This window comes from Mastigoproctus giganteus, chromosome 7 (assembly GCF_048544385.1).
Source record: "Mastigoproctus giganteus isolate SK-2022 chromosome 7, ASM4854438v1, whole genome shotgun sequence".
NCBI lineage: Eukaryota > Metazoa > Arthropoda > Arachnida > Uropygi > Thelyphonidae > Mastigoproctus > Mastigoproctus giganteus.
The window spans coordinates 26447084-26465518 of NC_143581.1; the positions used below are offsets into that span (position 1 = coordinate 26447084).

General features: G+C 36.3%; 1 protein-coding gene across 1 annotated transcript in view; it reads right to left on the reverse strand.

The window, feature by feature from the left end:
• The window catches only part of LOC150082704 (techylectin-5A-like), a 44740-nt gene that overhangs the window by 13562 nt on the left and 12743 nt on the right, over window positions 1-18435 (reverse strand). Inside the window, exons 2-4 of the mRNA XM_090377574.1 lie at window positions 9203-9396; window positions 8512-8672; window positions 6895-7000 (exon numbers count right to left, since the gene is read on the reverse strand). Coding sequence (XP_090233700.1) covers window positions 6895-7000; window positions 8512-8672; window positions 9203-9389 — 454 coding nt within the window. The 5' untranslated portion in view covers window positions 9390-9396. The remainder of the gene's footprint in view (window positions 1-6894; window positions 7001-8511; window positions 8673-9202; window positions 9397-18435) is intronic.

The window sequence follows — 18435 nt, forward strand, 5'->3', positions numbered from 1 at the left end:
CTTGACAACCCTGCCAACCTTTGTATCGTCTGCAAACTTCGACATTAATCCCGATATACCATCATCAATATCATTTATAAATACAGAAAACAATAATGGACCCAACACTGAGCCCTGAGGGACTCCACTAATAACATCAGTCCACGATGAGCAGTGTCCATTGATTACCACTCTCTGTCTTCTCCCCCTCAACCACCCCTTTATCCATAGCAGCAATTTGCCTCCAATGTCACACTGCTCCAATTTGTGTAGCAGTCTTGCATGTGCAACAGTATCAAAAGCCTTTCTAAGATCCAAGTATATAATATCAAAGTTATTCCCTGCATCCAGTTCTTTTGTGACTGCATCATAGTATCCAATCAAGTTGGTCAGGCAAGACTTCCCCTTAACAAAACCATGCTGTGTCTGAGCTATAAGTGAAGTCTTGTCTAAATGATCCTGCAGTGCGTCTTTAACCAGTGCCTCCATTAATTTTCCTGGAACAGAAGTCAAGCTCACAGGTCTATAATTACTTGTGTCAGCCTTTGATCCTCCTTTGTGAATTGGGGTCACATTTGCACATTTCCAGTCTATGGGTACCTCCCCTGAGTCCAAGGAAGCTCTCATAATTATGGCTAAGGGTTTGCTTACTTCCTTTGCTGCCTCCTTTAATATAACTGGATAGATCCCATCCACCCCGGGTGCCTTTCTTGCGTTTATCTTCAACAGTTTCTCCTCCACTTTACTCCCAGTTATTTCAAGATTCTGTAACTTACTGCTAGAGTTGAATACACCTCTGGCATTCCCCTCGCTGAATAACTCCTCATGTGTGAATGTCGATGCAAAATATTCATTTAGTTTGTTAGCCACCTGAGCAGGATCATCAACACTTGACCCATCAATATCAAGTGGACCAATCTGATTCATCCCTTTCCTTCTAGAGTTTACATAAGTAAAGAACTCTTTTGCTGTTTTTCTTTGCATCCCTTGCCAAGGATTTCTCGTAATCTGCCTTCGCCTGCCTAACCTCCTTTGTAACTTGGTTGCATATCAACTTGTATCTATCATAGGCTTCTGTGTCATGTGTTAATTTGTAAGTATCGCATGCATTTTTCTTCTCTGCCATATGCCTCATTAGTTCATCTGACATCCATTTTGGCCTAAACCTTGAACAATATTTCTTAGTTGGTATGTAAAGCCTAGTAGCTTCCAAGATAAGTTCTTTGAATGCTTCCCATTTTGAATTTGCTGTTGGTAACATCATCAGTTGGTCCCACTGTATAGAATTTAAATACTGTCTCAGTCCATCGTAGTCGCCTTTACGGAAGCAATAACCCTTCCCTTTACCCCTAATGGTAGTTACCTCTTTGAGTAAATCCCACTTCAGCACACTGTGATCACTGCCACCTAGTGGTTCATTTATCTGCAGATTCTTAATGCATGAAGAATCACTGCTGATAATCAAATCAAGAGTATTACTCCCTCTAGTTGCCTCCCGAACATGCTGATGTAGAAAACAATCATCCAATAAATCCACAAAAGCCCTGCTAGTGTGTGAGTATCCAGCCCCCAAATTCCAGTCAATATCTGGGAAATTAAAATCTCCCATTATAAGACACTCTGATTTACTGGCCCACTCTATTTCCCTGTACAGTTCCTTATTATACTCATCAGAGTCATTAGGCCTATAGCACACTCCTACTCTCAATTTTGATCTCCCAATGTTTATGTCAGACCAAACTGACTCAACACTGCACTGTCCAGCGATGTCGACTGGCTTCACTTCCTTGGTTTTTATGTGTTTCTTAACTAATAGCATAACACCTCCCCCCTTCCTATCCTGTCTATCCTTTCTGTAGACGTTGTACTCCCCAAATTGCAGTTCCGCATCCCTTATATCTGTGTGACACCACGTCTCTGATATCCCAACAATATCTGCCTTCGATGTTTTGAGCAATACCTCAAATTCATCAAATTTATTTACTAAACTCCTGGCATTGGTGTACACGCAAGTATACCTGCACCTGTTTCTATTCTTAGCTACCCTAACACAACCCATGTGTTTACTTGTACCACAATGGCTCCCAGCAGTCTCTGAAATACCATGCATCTTGTTTTTCAGGCTTCTGCTCATTCTAATAGAAGCAGTGCAAGAATCTCTTTCACCTCTGCCAGTGGCTACTGTCAATCTATTGGTCTTTGTCTCCCCCCAAGCTAGCAGTTTTCCGACCCACCTAACACTGCCTCGATAGCATCAGCAAATATTCTTGCACCCTTTCTATTTAAGTGTATCCCATCCCTGTAGAAGCAATCTCTCCTGTTAATATTGTGAATATGTTCTATTTTGAGTATGATGATGGTAATATTGTTGAAGCTATGTACTTGGAAGTGTTGTAGTTCTATATCATTTTGGTTAACAAAGTTTTTAATATGTTATCTGTGCACATTTATTCTAATATGGAGTTCTCCACCAGTTTGTCCTATATATTTAACCTGACATGTATTACAAGTAATGAGGTAAATGAGGCCACTAGCATGGCAGAATACTGAATTATTGGTATTGTGGGAAACATGTTTGGTGTTCATAGATGGGCAGGTTTGACATCTCTTATTACTGCAAGGATTGAATTTTAAGTATTGATTATCAGGATTGTTATGTGTATCCTTAGGTATATTCGTAGTATTTAGATCTAATGATAAATTACAAACTGTATCATTAACTTCGCGGTTCCCCAGATAGCCTAAAGAATTAGATGCTATTAGGCTAGTTAGGTTACTTGTCGGACCACCCATAGCCACAGTGGAATCCGCGGTACAGTTTAACCTACGCGACCGACGTAGTATCTTATGGTTGTTAGAAGTGTAGTAGCTCATATTAGACGTACAAAAGATGAAACCAAAGTTAAGCCAGAAGAGTCAGCAATTAGACTACAACGTCATCCCAAACTCAGGAAAAGAGGAGCTGATAATAATAAAAGTAGGATAGGAAGTATCCTGGCAGACAAGTCAAATTCAGGCAAATCCCTATGGATATATAGAATAAAATTACTAAAGTGTATAACTGTGATATTATAATTATTAAAGCAAGAACAGGGATTTTATATTATAATATTAACCAATCGGATTAATGCCATCAGCGATAGAACATTACATCCGTCGTTAAATGTATGCAGTAATTAAATAATGTTCAAATGTAGTTTGAACATTATTTGTATGCAGTTTTTATTCAAATTTATATAAAATTATATTTGTACATTGTATTATAAAATTATATTGTATTCAAATTTGTATAAAATTATATTTGTACATTGTATTATAAAATTATATTGTATTCAAATTTGTATAAAATTATATATTTGTATTCAAATGTAGTTTGAATGTATGCAGTAATTAAATAATGTTCAAATGTAGTTCAAACGTCCTGTAGTTTGAAAATCGATGCAATCCATGAACCAATCGGACCCTAGGCAACAATTATTTGGTTCTCAGCATTGCTTATTTACTATTTTGTTTCAGCTATCGGTCGGGCTAAATGTCATCCAGCCTGTATTCTGCAAATTTACAGTTAAGCTACTTAATTTTTATTAGATTAATTTCTATTATTATTTCTATTTTATACCTATCCTACGGGTCATTATGGACTTCTTTTGTCCTAGTTATACAGGCAGATGACAACAGAAACTGATAGCTCAGCCAGCCATGGGTTTTGTATTTTGTAGGGGTTTAGCCCTCGTAATAGTCCCTTGCAAAATATCTTTTCCTATGGACGGCGTATTATGTATATGTTTTATTGAATTTAATATTTATGTTTAACCATTGTTGCCTAGGGTTCGGTTAGTTCATGGATTGCATCGATTTTTAAACTACAGGACGGCCTCTACATTTTAACATTATTTAATTACTGCATATATATATATAGGAACTGCAACCAACATTCATTTAAATATATATATATATTTTGGCACTGGTAAAGTGCTATAAGGCAGTAAATAACTAGCTCTGTCATTGTGCTAATACCACTTCGATGGTGAATAGGTTCTGTTGTCCTGATGTATGTAATCATAGTAGGAGAGGCTTGGAATTTTCCTCAATGTCTAATTGTAAAAATTTATTAATGGATTTCCCTCATCATTCTAATGTGCTCATTTGCATAAAATACAAGTGAGTTTAAATACCAGACCGTGTATTGGTATCCTTTTATTCAAGTGCTGCATAGTTGGTTTTGGCTGAGATATATCATACCTAGTGTTCCTCTCCCCTGTTTTGCAAAGTTCTATTTAAATTACAGTGGCCTCACTACATCACTCAGTTTGCTTGAGCTCTAATACCAAGCATGTCAGTAATGTTTCATGGTCCAGTGGACAGGCATAGTATGAGTGATTCATTACAGTGGGGAGTGGTTGGTAGGACAATGGAAGAAGGCCAATCACAGGGGGAAGTAGAAAAGGTCTTCGATTTTTATCAAAATATGAAGAAAGTTTTAGGAGAAATATACCAAAATGGCATATTTTTCTGGAGATTTATGCCAAAAATGAAGTACAAGATCACAAAGGGATGCACAGCATATGACATCTGGCCCTAAATTCAGGATGAGATTTGGAAGATAGATGGTAGCATAGCAACTTGTCCTATTCTGTAGTCACCTGCCTGCAGGTGAATATTTCTGCCAAACTATCTATCCCATATGTGGAAGAGAGGTCAATATGCAAGATGAGCAGTGATCTGTATCCCTCTCGTCTCATCACAAAAAATCTCATTTTGACTACACGTGTGCAAAATTTAAGGACCAGTCAGGTTTTCACTTGTAGCTTCTCATAGGAGTGGCCTGGATATAGGAAAAGTATACCAAAGGAACCTCGTGAGGTAAAGAAATGGTGAAGGAAACAACAACGGAAACAAAATGGTACAGAGGGACTTTATTGAAAAATGGCAACATAGCACTGGCTGCCATGATATAGATGCATCACTGCCAAAGATGGAACAAAGGAAAGAAGTGGTCCTCAGTTGGAGATATGGCCACCCCTAATGTTGATGCAGGCTTTGCACCAACTGTCCATACTTAGAACAATGTTGTTGATAAGTTCTTGTGGTAACATCGTCCATTTCTCTGCCAGTGCCATCTTCAGCTGGTGAACATTATCTGGTGGGTGTGGAAGTGATGCTAGGCATCCCCCAGAGTTCCCCATACATGTTTGATGACACTTAGATCGCTGGAACGGGCAGGCCAATCCATACGAACAATGTCCTCACTTTCCAAAACATATCAACAGTTGCAGTGCGATGGGGTGTGGCGTTATGATCCATAAACACGAACTCGGGGCCAGTGGCACCTCGGAACAGACGAACACGGGGAAGGTTTCCTCAGTACAGTAGCGTGCACTGGTTACAGTACTACCTTCCAGTATCTGGAGTAGTGTGCGTCCATCCAAGATAACGCCTCTCCAGACGAGAACACCTGGATCACCATATCGATCCCTTTCAGTGATGTTTGCGGGGTGGTCCTTTTTAAGGACCAACACCATTTCTAAAGATTTTGTGGTTTTAACCTTTAGAAATGGTGTTGGTCCTTAAGTTTTGCACACCATTGTAGTATAAGTATGGGCATTTTTCACACGGTTTATAGAAAAAGGACAGATTCTGAAGTGCATTCAAATGTTTCTGTCTAGTAATCTGGTACTCTTGATTTCCAGTCCTATTTTATATTACTGTTTCAATAGAATGGATTTCTCCTCTTCTGCAAGATTTGAATTCAGAATATCCCGACTTGATAACTTGCAACTTATTTTTTCGTGACTGCACTTCCTGCAGTCACGACCTGAATTTGCATGGTTGAAATTATGGTTGTAAAATAATCAACTGTCAGACCACTGATTTTTCTTTCCTTGCAGCGGTGGACCTGGCAGTATGTCCGTTTTGTCACTGTTATATGTCATAATCTGGTAAATGTTTATGCAGTCTCCTTTGCATGAATCTGAGATTGGCTATTATCATTAAATTCAATATGCTTTCAAACTGTTGATTGTGGATATTTATTAAATAGAAATCACCAATCTAATTTGAACCTTTCTTTCACTGAAACTTGTTGGATGTCTTCTAAAGCATCACTAATGCTGTCTACAGTATGGCAACCATACCAAGGTCAATGAACAGATCATGGCCCAGAAAGGCAAATAGTTTTTTGTTAAGTTTTCATTGCTTTTATTAACATTTTTATTATTGCTATTAGCATAATGATTTTTATATTTATTACTATCATCTTATATTAGCTTTTATTAATACTTAAGCATACCATAGTAACAAAAAAAAAAAAAAAGTTACTTTACACAACTTTCAGGAGGAATTCAAGCAAAAAAAAAAACACGAATAGTCTTTTTTTCTTTTTCTTGACTCCCTCCTGATGTCGTACAAGCTAACATTATTTTACTCAGCAGATAGGTTAATCTTAAATATACCGAAAAAACAATTCAATAATTGTATTTTTTTTTTTTTTCGCTTGAATTCCTCCTGAGGTCTTGCAAACTACTTTTCTACTTAGTAGTTAGTGTAGAGTACGCCGTATGAAAAAAAATGGGGGGAGGGCGTTATATATTTAAGAAGCAGTGGGTGGGTGGGGCTACAAGTAGCTAGGAATCGCTGTCTCAAAGATCCATGGGTGAGCCTCGCATACTGGAGTTCAACCATCAATTCTTGTCTTAAGGTCATTGCACTCTGAAGTGGATATAGAAATGGAAAGTTTTTGATGCCGACAAACAAGGGTCACGCGATTCGATTACGTAACTAGTTCTGTGGATGCCTCAGGACTGAATACTGGACTGGACATTGACCTGCTACTTTTGTATGCATGTGCGCGCGTGTATGTGTATGGGGAGGGGGAGCGATAGAGAGCATAACAAGTATATAGGAAAATTAACATACCAAGCCAAAAGTCTTCCATGATTAATCCAAATCCATCTTTATAGCTTTTCCAGTCTCTGTAAAAACTATCTGCAGGTCTTTTATAGTTACCTCTTCTTTGAATGACCTGAAAGAAATACACATTGAAATAAAATTAAGGTTGTTTGTGTTTGTTTGTTATTTGGTTTTTAGGAGCATTAGCAACTAAGGCCATATTGCTCCGTTAAAATTAAGGGATTAAGACATTAATTAATAAATACTGTAATATTTTCAGGTTGTATTTAGTTGCAACCAAAACTAGAGGGTTTGATTTTTTGGAAGTATTTATTGGAGTTATGATGCCAGGCACACCTAACTCGGAACTCCTAAGATATCAGTTTCTTGTAAGGGTAGAAGTGCGGGAAAGGTGTAGAACAGTCGGAAAATGGTTTTTCATCTGGGAAACTCGGATTTATCATCCACAAAAAAGTGAATCAACCACAGAACACACGCAATTCATATACGGCACAATTGACCTACCTTAGTTGCTGATGTGCCTAAAATCTTACAACAACCAACCGACCACCAGTATGTAATCCGTGATTCTTCTGTACTCTTTGTTTTATTTATTTATTTTTTATTATTACCATTTTATTTTATTTGGTGGAGGGAAGGAGAATCTCCTTGGAGATATTATTATTGTTATTAGCTATATGGTGCAGGAAACCCGAAGCTTATGCTGCACCAGTCAAAAAAAAATTCCCAAGTTGCCCTGAAAGAGAGAGAGAGATGGTCAAAAGTAGAAGGGAATCACCAAGAAAGAGAAGAATGGTGATATCCAGCTCAGGACCCTGGGTTTGCCAAGTCCATACTCACCAGATGTGAGCCCTTGGGGTTATTGCACTGTTGCTGCCTAGGCAATAGCAGTATGCAGAATTTTTAGTTTATTTATTTATTATTATTTTTGAAAATTTATTATTATTATTATATTTTTGGTTGTTCTGCAATCAATAAGTGACATGTTGACATTTGGCTAGCCTCCTCGTGGCAATCAGAAAGCAGCCATTTTTCTTTTGTTTTTATTTTATATTATTTATTCTTTTTTTTTTTTTTTTTGGCTATTTCGTTGTCTTTGGTTGTCAAAAATTATAAGAAAAGGAGCATGAGGAAGACAATTGAGGCAGACTTTAAGAAAATTGCTTGTTGTCTCTTGGTTGCAAAGTGGTCAGTCAAACAACATCTCAACAAATTTCAGAAATTCACTTCACAAACACACCGACTCGCATTAGTAAGTACCGTTCCCAGTACAGAGTTACAAGGCTCAGATGGACATGGATTCGGGAACCGTCCTACATTAAAGATTTACAAACATGATAGGGTATGACAGTAATATCTCGGTTAGTGCCGGAACGGGGGTGGTGCAGATGCAGCACATACCCTAGTGATAACACTGGAATGATGGAAAAAATCATTACGATTTAAATTTTGGAAATGTAACGTTTTCTGATGGAAGGAATCAAAAAGCTCGAATATAGGTGCGACATAATTTACGGATAAATCTTAAACAACAGATATGAACATGGCTTTAAAATCTCGGAAAAAAAGAAACTAGAAATAAAAATCAAACAAAGACCCTATGGAATTATTGATTGTACTTACCGTCCATCCTCCACCTTCTGTATCCATGTCGCAATAAACATTTATTCCACTGGTCAAAACTCGGCTTCTAGGCCAGATGTCGTACGGCCCGCTTTTATTGTAACCATTTAGCAAAATGTCTTCACAATCCACAGGCTTAGAGATACTGTGGACAGTCCTTTCTGTAATAACATTATTAGTTAGATTTTATCATTTAATGCCTATATCTGTTTCAATATATTTCAATTTCAAAAATGCAGGATTATGAAGGCATTGGCAAAGGGAACACTCGTCCCGGGAGCATTTCTGTGGTTCTAAGGCATGAACACGGAGCTCCATATTGCAGCTGTTAACTGTTCATGATTGCCAATTCACACTTTTAACTCTTCTAATGTCATTTTACAATTTTAATCAAAATCTAAGTCAGTTATGATAAACAAAAGGAAATACTTATTTCAATTTGTTAATATAATTATGATCGATGATTAAAGAGCAACTGATATTTTAATTTTTTTTATTTTAAATTCACATCTAGAAGTAAGTTAAATTATCTCTTGATTATAGATTAGTATCATGATACCAAAAAGAACCGAAAGAAAGCCCGATAAAAATAAAGCTTAACTGTTCTCTAATAAATGAAATTTTCTGATATATTCTACTCTATTTTCTAATTAAAGTGATATATTTAATGAAGGTATATTTTAACACCTACCTTTTGATACCGCCCTTATTTGTTCCAGTATAACCGATGTTGAGTCCACTAGAACTTGAATTTTGGCATCTTGGCAAGAAGAATCACAACCATCACAAGCTACTGATGTAGACATAAGAATGGATAAAAGGAACGACACCTGAATAATCAGTGGACTGATGTGGAGTGGAGATTTACATCTGGCCATTGCAAATCTAGATTGAACAAGATGAATGTTTAGACCTAAGACGTAGTCAGCGCAAACATTAACTGAAACATTCTTCACGCAGTAATTAAAATGTACATCGTTTTGCTTTAAGCAGTAATTCAAAATATACCAAGATTTTAATCTTATGGAGTAATTAAATAATTAAAATATTTATGTAGTAATAAATAATTAAAATATATAGTTTTAATACAAATCTTTTAAATATTTATGCTTACTTGTTAACAAACTTGTAGCCAGAGTTTTCAGTGACTCCTGTTGCTAGGAGACAGCTGGGGAATGTTTAATACAGACCAAACAGGAACTGGAAATTATCGTTAACGCTGTCTCTCTACTGGTCAGTGCTTGAAGTGTCAACTTTTATAATGTAGGAGGGGTTAGTTCCTACTAAGCTTTTCCAGGTATCGAGCTATTTCTTCCAAGATATCTGTTTATGATGTCAGGTTTTACTGATTACAGCAAATACAGTAACCATACAGATAACAGATTTCTGCCATAAACAGCAAGCGACTTCCAGGAAAAAAAAGTCGAAAGAAATATGTCATAATTACGAAATTTTATTGTGATAATACAGGCCCTAAATTTTTAAGTATTAAATCAATCAATTTAAAAGAACTTTTATTTTGTGAGGGTTTGTTTAGAACACTTTAAATTTATAACAAGTTTTGGAATGTATGTTTACCAGGATGTGGAAATCCTTTTAAAAAGCCGCATCGAATGCGCATGAATTGGCTACTGTGTGGAAGTAATTTTGAAAACATTTTATTAATTGAAAATTATTAGTTTTGTGATTTCGTTTGCTTCAAATTAGTATTGCAGTTATTATTTGTGTTTTCTGATAAAGTGGGCGAGATTTAAATTGTTTTACTTTGCCTTGGAAAGTGTTCAAAAACTAGACTGGAAGCAGAAGAGAATTCTTTTGCCATTGTTCGCGTTCATTGCATTGATTAACTACATGACTCAAACGGTACTATTTGAGTCATGTTTCATGAACATGAATTGAAGTACAGTCATGTTCATGAAACATTCTCAAACAGTACTGGTGACATTATCCTGTAGGAGACATTATCCTGTTGAAAGACCATCGGTCTGTACCTAATAACTGCTATCCGTAGGGAGGATGGAATTGTCCATACTATAAAGGTAGGCGTCGGAACACAAAAGGTTCTAGGCCATACCACGAGAAACATTGCCACATCATTTTTTTTCTTTGATAAATTTAAAATCGTTCGCCTGCAAAAATATTTCTCCCTTCCACTCAACTGTTTCAGTGTGCATGCCAACGAGCATTTTATTGAAACTCTGTGAATTAGTAAACCACTCACTCCCACTCTTTCCCCCATAATTAGTTGATAAGTAATCTCTTGATAAGTTTTCACCTGAAAATTACTGGACAGCAGCTGAATTCCGGGAAGGGTTAATCGGCAATTTAATGGTCAACTTTAGGGAACCGGAGAGATAAAGGGATTAAAGTTCCTCAATTCAGTGGCGCCCGTAAAACCTAACCCACAGAGAAGTAAGATACTGTATATGTTACTACTCAGGGACCTAATCCATCGCCTACTGAGAAGTTGACTGGTCATAGGGTCAGTCGTTCTCATTTCCGAGGACATGTCCTAGTTTTTAGGACGTCCTTGAGGATTTTACACTTGCGTCCGTCCTAGTTTTTTGTAATTTAAAAAAAAATATCTCATCATAAAATTAATTTTCATTAAATATTCTGTGTGTTACATCTTTGGTCAATACAACAGAATAACTGAAAACAATGCACTGGTTGCATTAAGTTGCCTGTATTATCCCAAAATTACACAAGTGGGTTGTATCATCATCATTTGTCTAATTGAAAATCGATGATAGTAAATTATTTGACCAATTTATGAATTTTGAAGAACTTATTTCTGAGAAAAAGAAAGATGATAATTGGGAAACTTTTTAGCCCATAGAAGTGGGCTGAATATTTTAATCAATGCAAGAGTTCCAAGGTATGTTCCGAGCTCTTAAAAATTCAATATACATTTTCTATTTTTTGCCCAGCTTTTTTTTTTTTTTTTGCCTGGTGCACCAAAAGCCTCAGGATTCCTTGCACCATATGGCGCGCAGAACGTAGAGCGTGAATTTTCATTAATTAACAACCAATGAGCAGCATTAGAAATAAAATGGAAATGAATACTGTGAATCGAATTTTGTTGGTTACTTATAATTTGAAAATGGATTGTAAAACATTTTACTTCTTACTGAAAATAATTGGCAGTAACGATAAATATGTATTGTAATTTTTAGTAATAAATATAATTTTTCAAATTTATTGGTTAAGTCTTTGTTTTTAAAACTAAAAATGCCCTAGTTTTTCCTTATTTTGTCCTAGCTTTTGAATTCTAGATCTGGTAACCCTAACTGGTCAGCTGCTTTTTATGTGTTCATAGCCAGTGGAAGCTTCATTAACGACATGCAGCTGTATTCTATGTGTAAGCACCCACAGAAAACAGCAGTTTATATGTAAAATATAATGATGCCTGAAGGCCTTAGCTGTCTCAGAGCTAATTCTGAATGACCCGTGTCAGGCGAGGCAGCATGGTTTTTTCTCCCGGAAACTTGGGTTTTTCATCCGGCCAACAGAACATCGATCTCAGAATATGCGCAATTTACAGACAGTATATACGGAGCATTATGGCCTTAGTGGCTGATACTCCTATTACAACAACTTGCTGTTGTTGTAATAGGAGTATCTAAGAGATTGCGTCTGAACGACCCAATCTCTTAGAAACTTAAGATTTTTAACTTTCCTGCGGTAATTAAGAGGTCATATTTCCGCATTTATTTTCGAGTAATACAATATAATATTAATGTTTACCTATTACTTGTAGTGTTTAGCAATAATCGTAGTTGCTAGAAAACAGCTGGTAATTATTTAACACAAGACGAACAGGAACTGAGACTTATAGCTTACCACTGTAATCAAGGAGCTTATTTCTTAGTCCGATTTCCGTTACCAGCAGTTTCTCAGAATGTATCCGTTTCATTTTGATATTAGTTTATTTTGTTTACAGCGAAATGCGTCCATATAGATAACCGAATTCTGCTCTAAGCAGTACTCACTTTCAGGAAACAATGTATAAGAAATATGTCATAATTAAGAAACATTATTATTGTAACTGCGCAGACCCTTACCGAAACCTGTTAGGGTCTGCCTAACCGATACATTATTGAAACTGTTCTTGAATTTATTTTGTCCACGATATTGGCTTTGAGTTTTGCATCAGCAAAGGTAAATCACACGTTATTCGAAAAGTCTCAACCAGGATTCGAGTTTGTGATATTAACCAGAATTTTATTGAGTTAATTTTTCAATACAGAATAGAGTAATTGATGCATCTGGACAAATGGCTAACTGACATTATATACAAGCATAATAACAGTTGAGCCAGTCTTAAAATAGATAAAAGTATTTCACATGTGGATATTGATTCGATCCAGACTTAGAAGTGTTTTTTTTTTATTTATCCTTGATTTTTTTTGACAGGAAAATGATGAAGTGACATAAATGAGAAACATAAATATAAAAGAATGTCACCAGAAAGGGACTGATTAGATTACAGCTGAACTAGAAATTTAATTTTGACTTTTATAACCAAACTCCACAGTATTCTGGATCCACTTGGATCACAAAATACGGCATGAGTAAGGTAAAAGTAACTACTCAAGACATCCAAGGCGGATATTGTTGGGATATCAGAGACGTGGTGTCACCCAGATATAAGGAATGCCGAACTGGAATTTGGGGAGTACAATGTGTACAGAAAGGATAGACAGGATAGGAAGGGAGGAGGTGTTATGCTGTTAATAAAGAAAAATATAAAATCAAAAGAAGTGCATCCAGTTTATATAGATGAACAGTGCACTGTTGAGTCAGTTTGGTGTGACATAAGCACTGCGAAAGCAAAAATTAGAGTAGGAGTGTGTTATAGGCCTAATGACTCGAATGAGTACAATGAACAATTGTACAGAGAAATAGAGTGGGCTAGTAAATCGGAATGTCTTATAATGGGGGATTTTAACTTCCCAGATATTGACTGGAACTTGTGGGTTGGGCACTCACACACTAGTCAGACTTTTGTGGATTTATTGGATGATTGTTTTCTGCAGCAGCATGTTCGAGAGGCAACCAGAGAAAGTAATACTCTTGATCTGGTTATCAGCAGTGATCATTCGTGTATTAAGAATTTGCAGATAAAGGAACCACTAGGTGGCAGTGATCACAGTGTGCTGAAGTGGGATTTACTCAAAGAGGTAAATACCGTCAGGGGTAAAGGAAAGGGTTTTTGCTTCCGTAAAGGCGAGTACAGTGGTCTCCGACAGTTTTAATTTCTGTACAGTGGGATCAACTGACGATGTTACCAACAGTAAATTCTAAGTGGGAAACATTCAAGGAATTAATCGTGGAAGCTACTAAAAGTTTCATACCTATTAAAAAATATTGTTCAAGGTTTAGGCCTAAATGGTTGTCAAATGAACTAATGAGACTCGTAACAGAGAAGAAAAATGCATGGGATGCATATAAATTATCAAGCGACTCAGAAGCCTATGGCAGATATAAGCTAGTCTGTAATCAGGTCACAAAGGAGGTTCGGCAGGCGAAGGCAGATTACGAGAAATCCTTGGCAAAAGATGCTAAGAAAAACAGCAAGGATTTCTTTACTTATATAAACTCTAAAAGGAAGGGGATGAATCTGATTGGTCCACTTGACATCGATGGTTCGACTGTTGATGATCCTGCTCAGATAGCAAACAAACTGAATGAGTATTTTGCATCTACATTCACACGAGGAGTTAAGGTTTGAAAATGGCAGAAGGTTATCAAATTGTGGCAGGGTGCTTAATGATCTTGTAATAACTGAGAGCAAAGTGGAAGAGAAATTGTTGAAGTTAAACGTAAGAAAAGCACCTGGGGTGTATGGGATCTATCCAGTTATATTAAAGGAGGCGGCACGGCAACTAAGCAAACCCTTAGCCATAATTATGAGAGCATCCTTGGACTCAGGGGAGGTTCCCACGGACTGGAGATGTGCAAATGTATCCCCAATTCACAAAGGGGGATCGAAGGGTGACACGAGTAATTACAGACCAGTTAGTTTAACTTCTGTTCCTGGTAAAATAATGGAGTCGCTGGTTAAAGATGCATTGCAGGATCATCTAGACAAGACTGCAGCAATAATTCAGACACAGCATGGGTTTGTTAAGGGAAAGTCTTGTCTGACAAATTTGATAGGATATTATGATGTGGTTACAAAAGAACTGGATGCAAAAAACAATTTTGATATCATATATTTGGATTTCAGGAAAGCTTTTGACACTGTTGTGCATGGAAGACTATTGTACAAATTGGAGCAGAATGGTATTAAGGGTAAGTTGCTACAATGGATAAAAGGATGGTTAAGTGCGAGAAAACAGAGGGTGGTAATCAATGGGTGCTGCTCTTCTTGGACTAATGTTATTAGTGGAGTCCCACAGGATTCGGTGTTGGGTCCACTGTTGTTTTGTATATTTATCAATGATATTGATGAAGGTATATCAGGCTTAATGTCGAAGTTTGCAGATGATACAAAGGTTGGCAGGGTTGTTAATGACAGTAATGGCAGTCTGCTATTGCAACAGGATCTAGATAATTTGGGCAGATGGGCTAAGAAGTGGCAACTGAAGTTTAACCTTGACAAATGCAAAGTACTGCATATGGGTAGAAATAACCCCAGAGAAACGTACCAACTGTGTGGTACTACACTTAAGGTGGCAGAAAATGAAAAAGACCTGGGAGTAATTGTGCAGTCAGATATGAAGTTCTCTGAGCAATGCAGACAGGCTGCCAGGGCAGGTCATGGGGTTTTGTCAATGATATATAGGAATTTTGATAGCAGGGAAAAGGAGGTGATTATCCCTCTGTATAAGGCAATGGTCAGGCCACGCCTTGAGTACTGCGTACAGGTCTGGAGGCCTGATTTTAGGAAGGATGTAGATTTACTTGAGCGTGTACAGAGAAGGGCAACAAGATTGGTGAGGGGAATGAAGGGATCCTCTTACCAAGAGAGGCTTAAGTTCTGCAAATTGCAGTGGCTGGAGACTAGGCACCTGCGCGGTGATCTGATTGAGGTATATAAGGCCTTGAATGGATTGAGCACACTGAATTCTGATGGGATCCTTCCACTTGTTCAGATTACGAACCTAAGGGGGCATAAATTCAAATTAAGAAAAGATAGATGTGCGGAAATTTGCCTTTAGCCAGCGGGTGGTTAATTGCTGGAACAAACTTCCATCTGTCGTTGTGGAAGTTGATAGGTTGAATAAATTTAAGGAGTAACTGGACAGGCATTTGGAGGGAATGGTGTGATTTATTTATTTATTTATTTTTTTTTTTTTTATTATTATTTTTTTTTTTTTGGCTGATGCTGCATAAGCTCATACATTTGCTTTCTTGCATCACATGCCACTACTACTACTACTATTACATTTATACCTCGCAAGCTCTTTTCAGAACAGCCAATTATTCAAAAAACATTTATTAGAAATTAAATCATTACAAGGCAGGATTAATTAGGTCAAGATCAAAGCAGACAGTACACTGGTTTAGGTCATCTTACTTTAAAGTATTACGTTAACAACTATTATATCAATCTTTAGAGGGACTCTTTGCGGATAAATTTATAAGAGAATTTTAATATTGCGAGAATATTGTTAAATTGCTATTCGAAACCAATGCACGATGATTGTGTTCTTAATCAACATAGGTTCTACCAAGTTCTCAATTTGACAATGATCTAACCATTTTTTTTTTTTTTTTTTTTTGTGGAGGCCTAATTGCTTATTTAGAGGTAAGTTCATAAGCAGATCAATATCCAAGTCAACTTGACAATGCTCCAACAAGATAGCGAGTATCGCGGCAACACATTTCATAATATTTAGAAATTTTAAGTCCAGGAAGGTCCCTTTGAAATGATTAGAAAATCACTTGAATACAGATTCAATATAAAATTTTCTTTGAAAAAAACAAACCTAATGCTCTCCCACATTCAAAAGCTGTATAAATTCTTATCTATGGATAACATGTGTCAACTAATCCATTATAATGTCTACCAAGGAAGCTAACTAGATATACTGTACTTTACTACACTATAAATGATATTGATGATGGTATATCGGACTTAATGTCCAAGTTTGCAGACGATACAAAGGTTGGCAGGGTTGTCAAGGACACTACTGACACTATGCTTCTGCAACAGGATCTGGAAAGGTTGAGCAGATGGGCTGAGAGGTGGCAAATGAAGTTTAACATTGACAAATGTAAAGTACTACACATGGGAAACAGCAACCCCAGAGCAACGTATCAACTCTATGGTACAACACTGACAGTGGTAGAGAATGAAAGGGACTTGGGGGTGGTTGTGCAGGCAGATATGAAGTTCTCTGAGCAGTGCAGACGGGCTGCAAGAGTAGCTCATGGAGTATTGTCAATGATATACAGGAATTTTTCCAGCAGGGATAAGGAGGTGATTATTCCCTTGTATAAGGCAATGGTCAGGCCACACCTAGAGTACTGTATACAGGTCTGGAGGCCTCATTTCAAGAAGGATGTAGAGCTGCTGGAACGAGTACAGAGAAGGGCAACAAGATTAGTGAATGGAACAAAGGGGTGCTCTTACGAAGAAAGGCTTAAGTTTTGCAAATTACAGTGTCTGGAAACTAGGCACCAGCGAGGTGATCTGATAGAGGTGTATAAAGCCTTGAATGGTTTAAGCATGCTCAATGCTGATGGGATTCTTCCTATAGCTCAGAAAAATCACCTGAGAGGGCATAAATTCAAATTGAGGAAAGACAGATGTAGGATAGACGTGCGGAAATTTGCCTTTAGCCAGCGGGTGGTTGGTTGGTGGAACAGACTTCCATCCCTTGTGGTGGAGGTTGATAGCCTAAATAAGTTTAAAGCTCAGTGGGACAGGTATTTTGAACGAACAGAGGGGTGAAGTGGAAGTGGGTTTTTTTTTTTTTTTTTGGCTGATGCTGCATAAGCTTGCTTTCTTGCATCAAATGCCTCTACTAATGCTAATGCTAATGCTAATAAATAGATAACATTAACCCTTTAAAAGACTAAATGACGTCTGCATGCCACAATGACGTGATAAATTAAACGATTAAAATTTATATTAATATTTTTTTTTATTATTTTTTTTTTTTTGGTGAGACTACAGCCAGCGAACCAAGACGAATATATTTAAAAATCAAAACTGACTTTGGGTGGAATCCTTCTAAGGAAATTGAGAGAGTTCCATTGATTTATTTGGAAATTTTTAATTTTAATCTAAAATAAATGAAATTACAGAATGAATGTGTCTCCATCTATTAGTAGGAAAAATAACTCAAAATTCTTATTATGATTACGAAAAACAGTAACCAAAAAAATAAATAAATAAAATAATAATAATAAAATAAAATAAATAAATAAAATAATAAAATAAAATAAATAAATAAAATAATAAAATAAAATAAATAAATATAATAATAATAAAATAAAATAACTAAATAAAAAAAATATATAATAATAATAATAAAATAAAATAAATAAATAAAAAAAATATATAATAATAATAATAAAATAAAATAAATAAATAAAAAAAATATATATAATCCAAATAAAATCAAAATCTTCATTTTGCTTTCAAAAGGAACCAGAAAGAAAAATGCCAAAGAAACCCGATGGCACCCCTCGAGCATTTTGGAAACGCTTCAATGAATTCACAATTAATGTTGTACGACACACATTTAACATTCTTTGCAGCCCGATTATTATTTTGGTTGTATAAAAATTACATTTGAAAATCCTATCTTTAAAAACAGACAATCAAAAATTGTAATTAGAAACCACAATATTTGAAAAAAATAATTATGTTCTGCTCTTTAATGCAGGACAAAAAACAAAATAATAAAAAAAAAACAAACTGCCATATTAGGGTTTTCAGAGAATAACTTCATTCACCCACGTGTA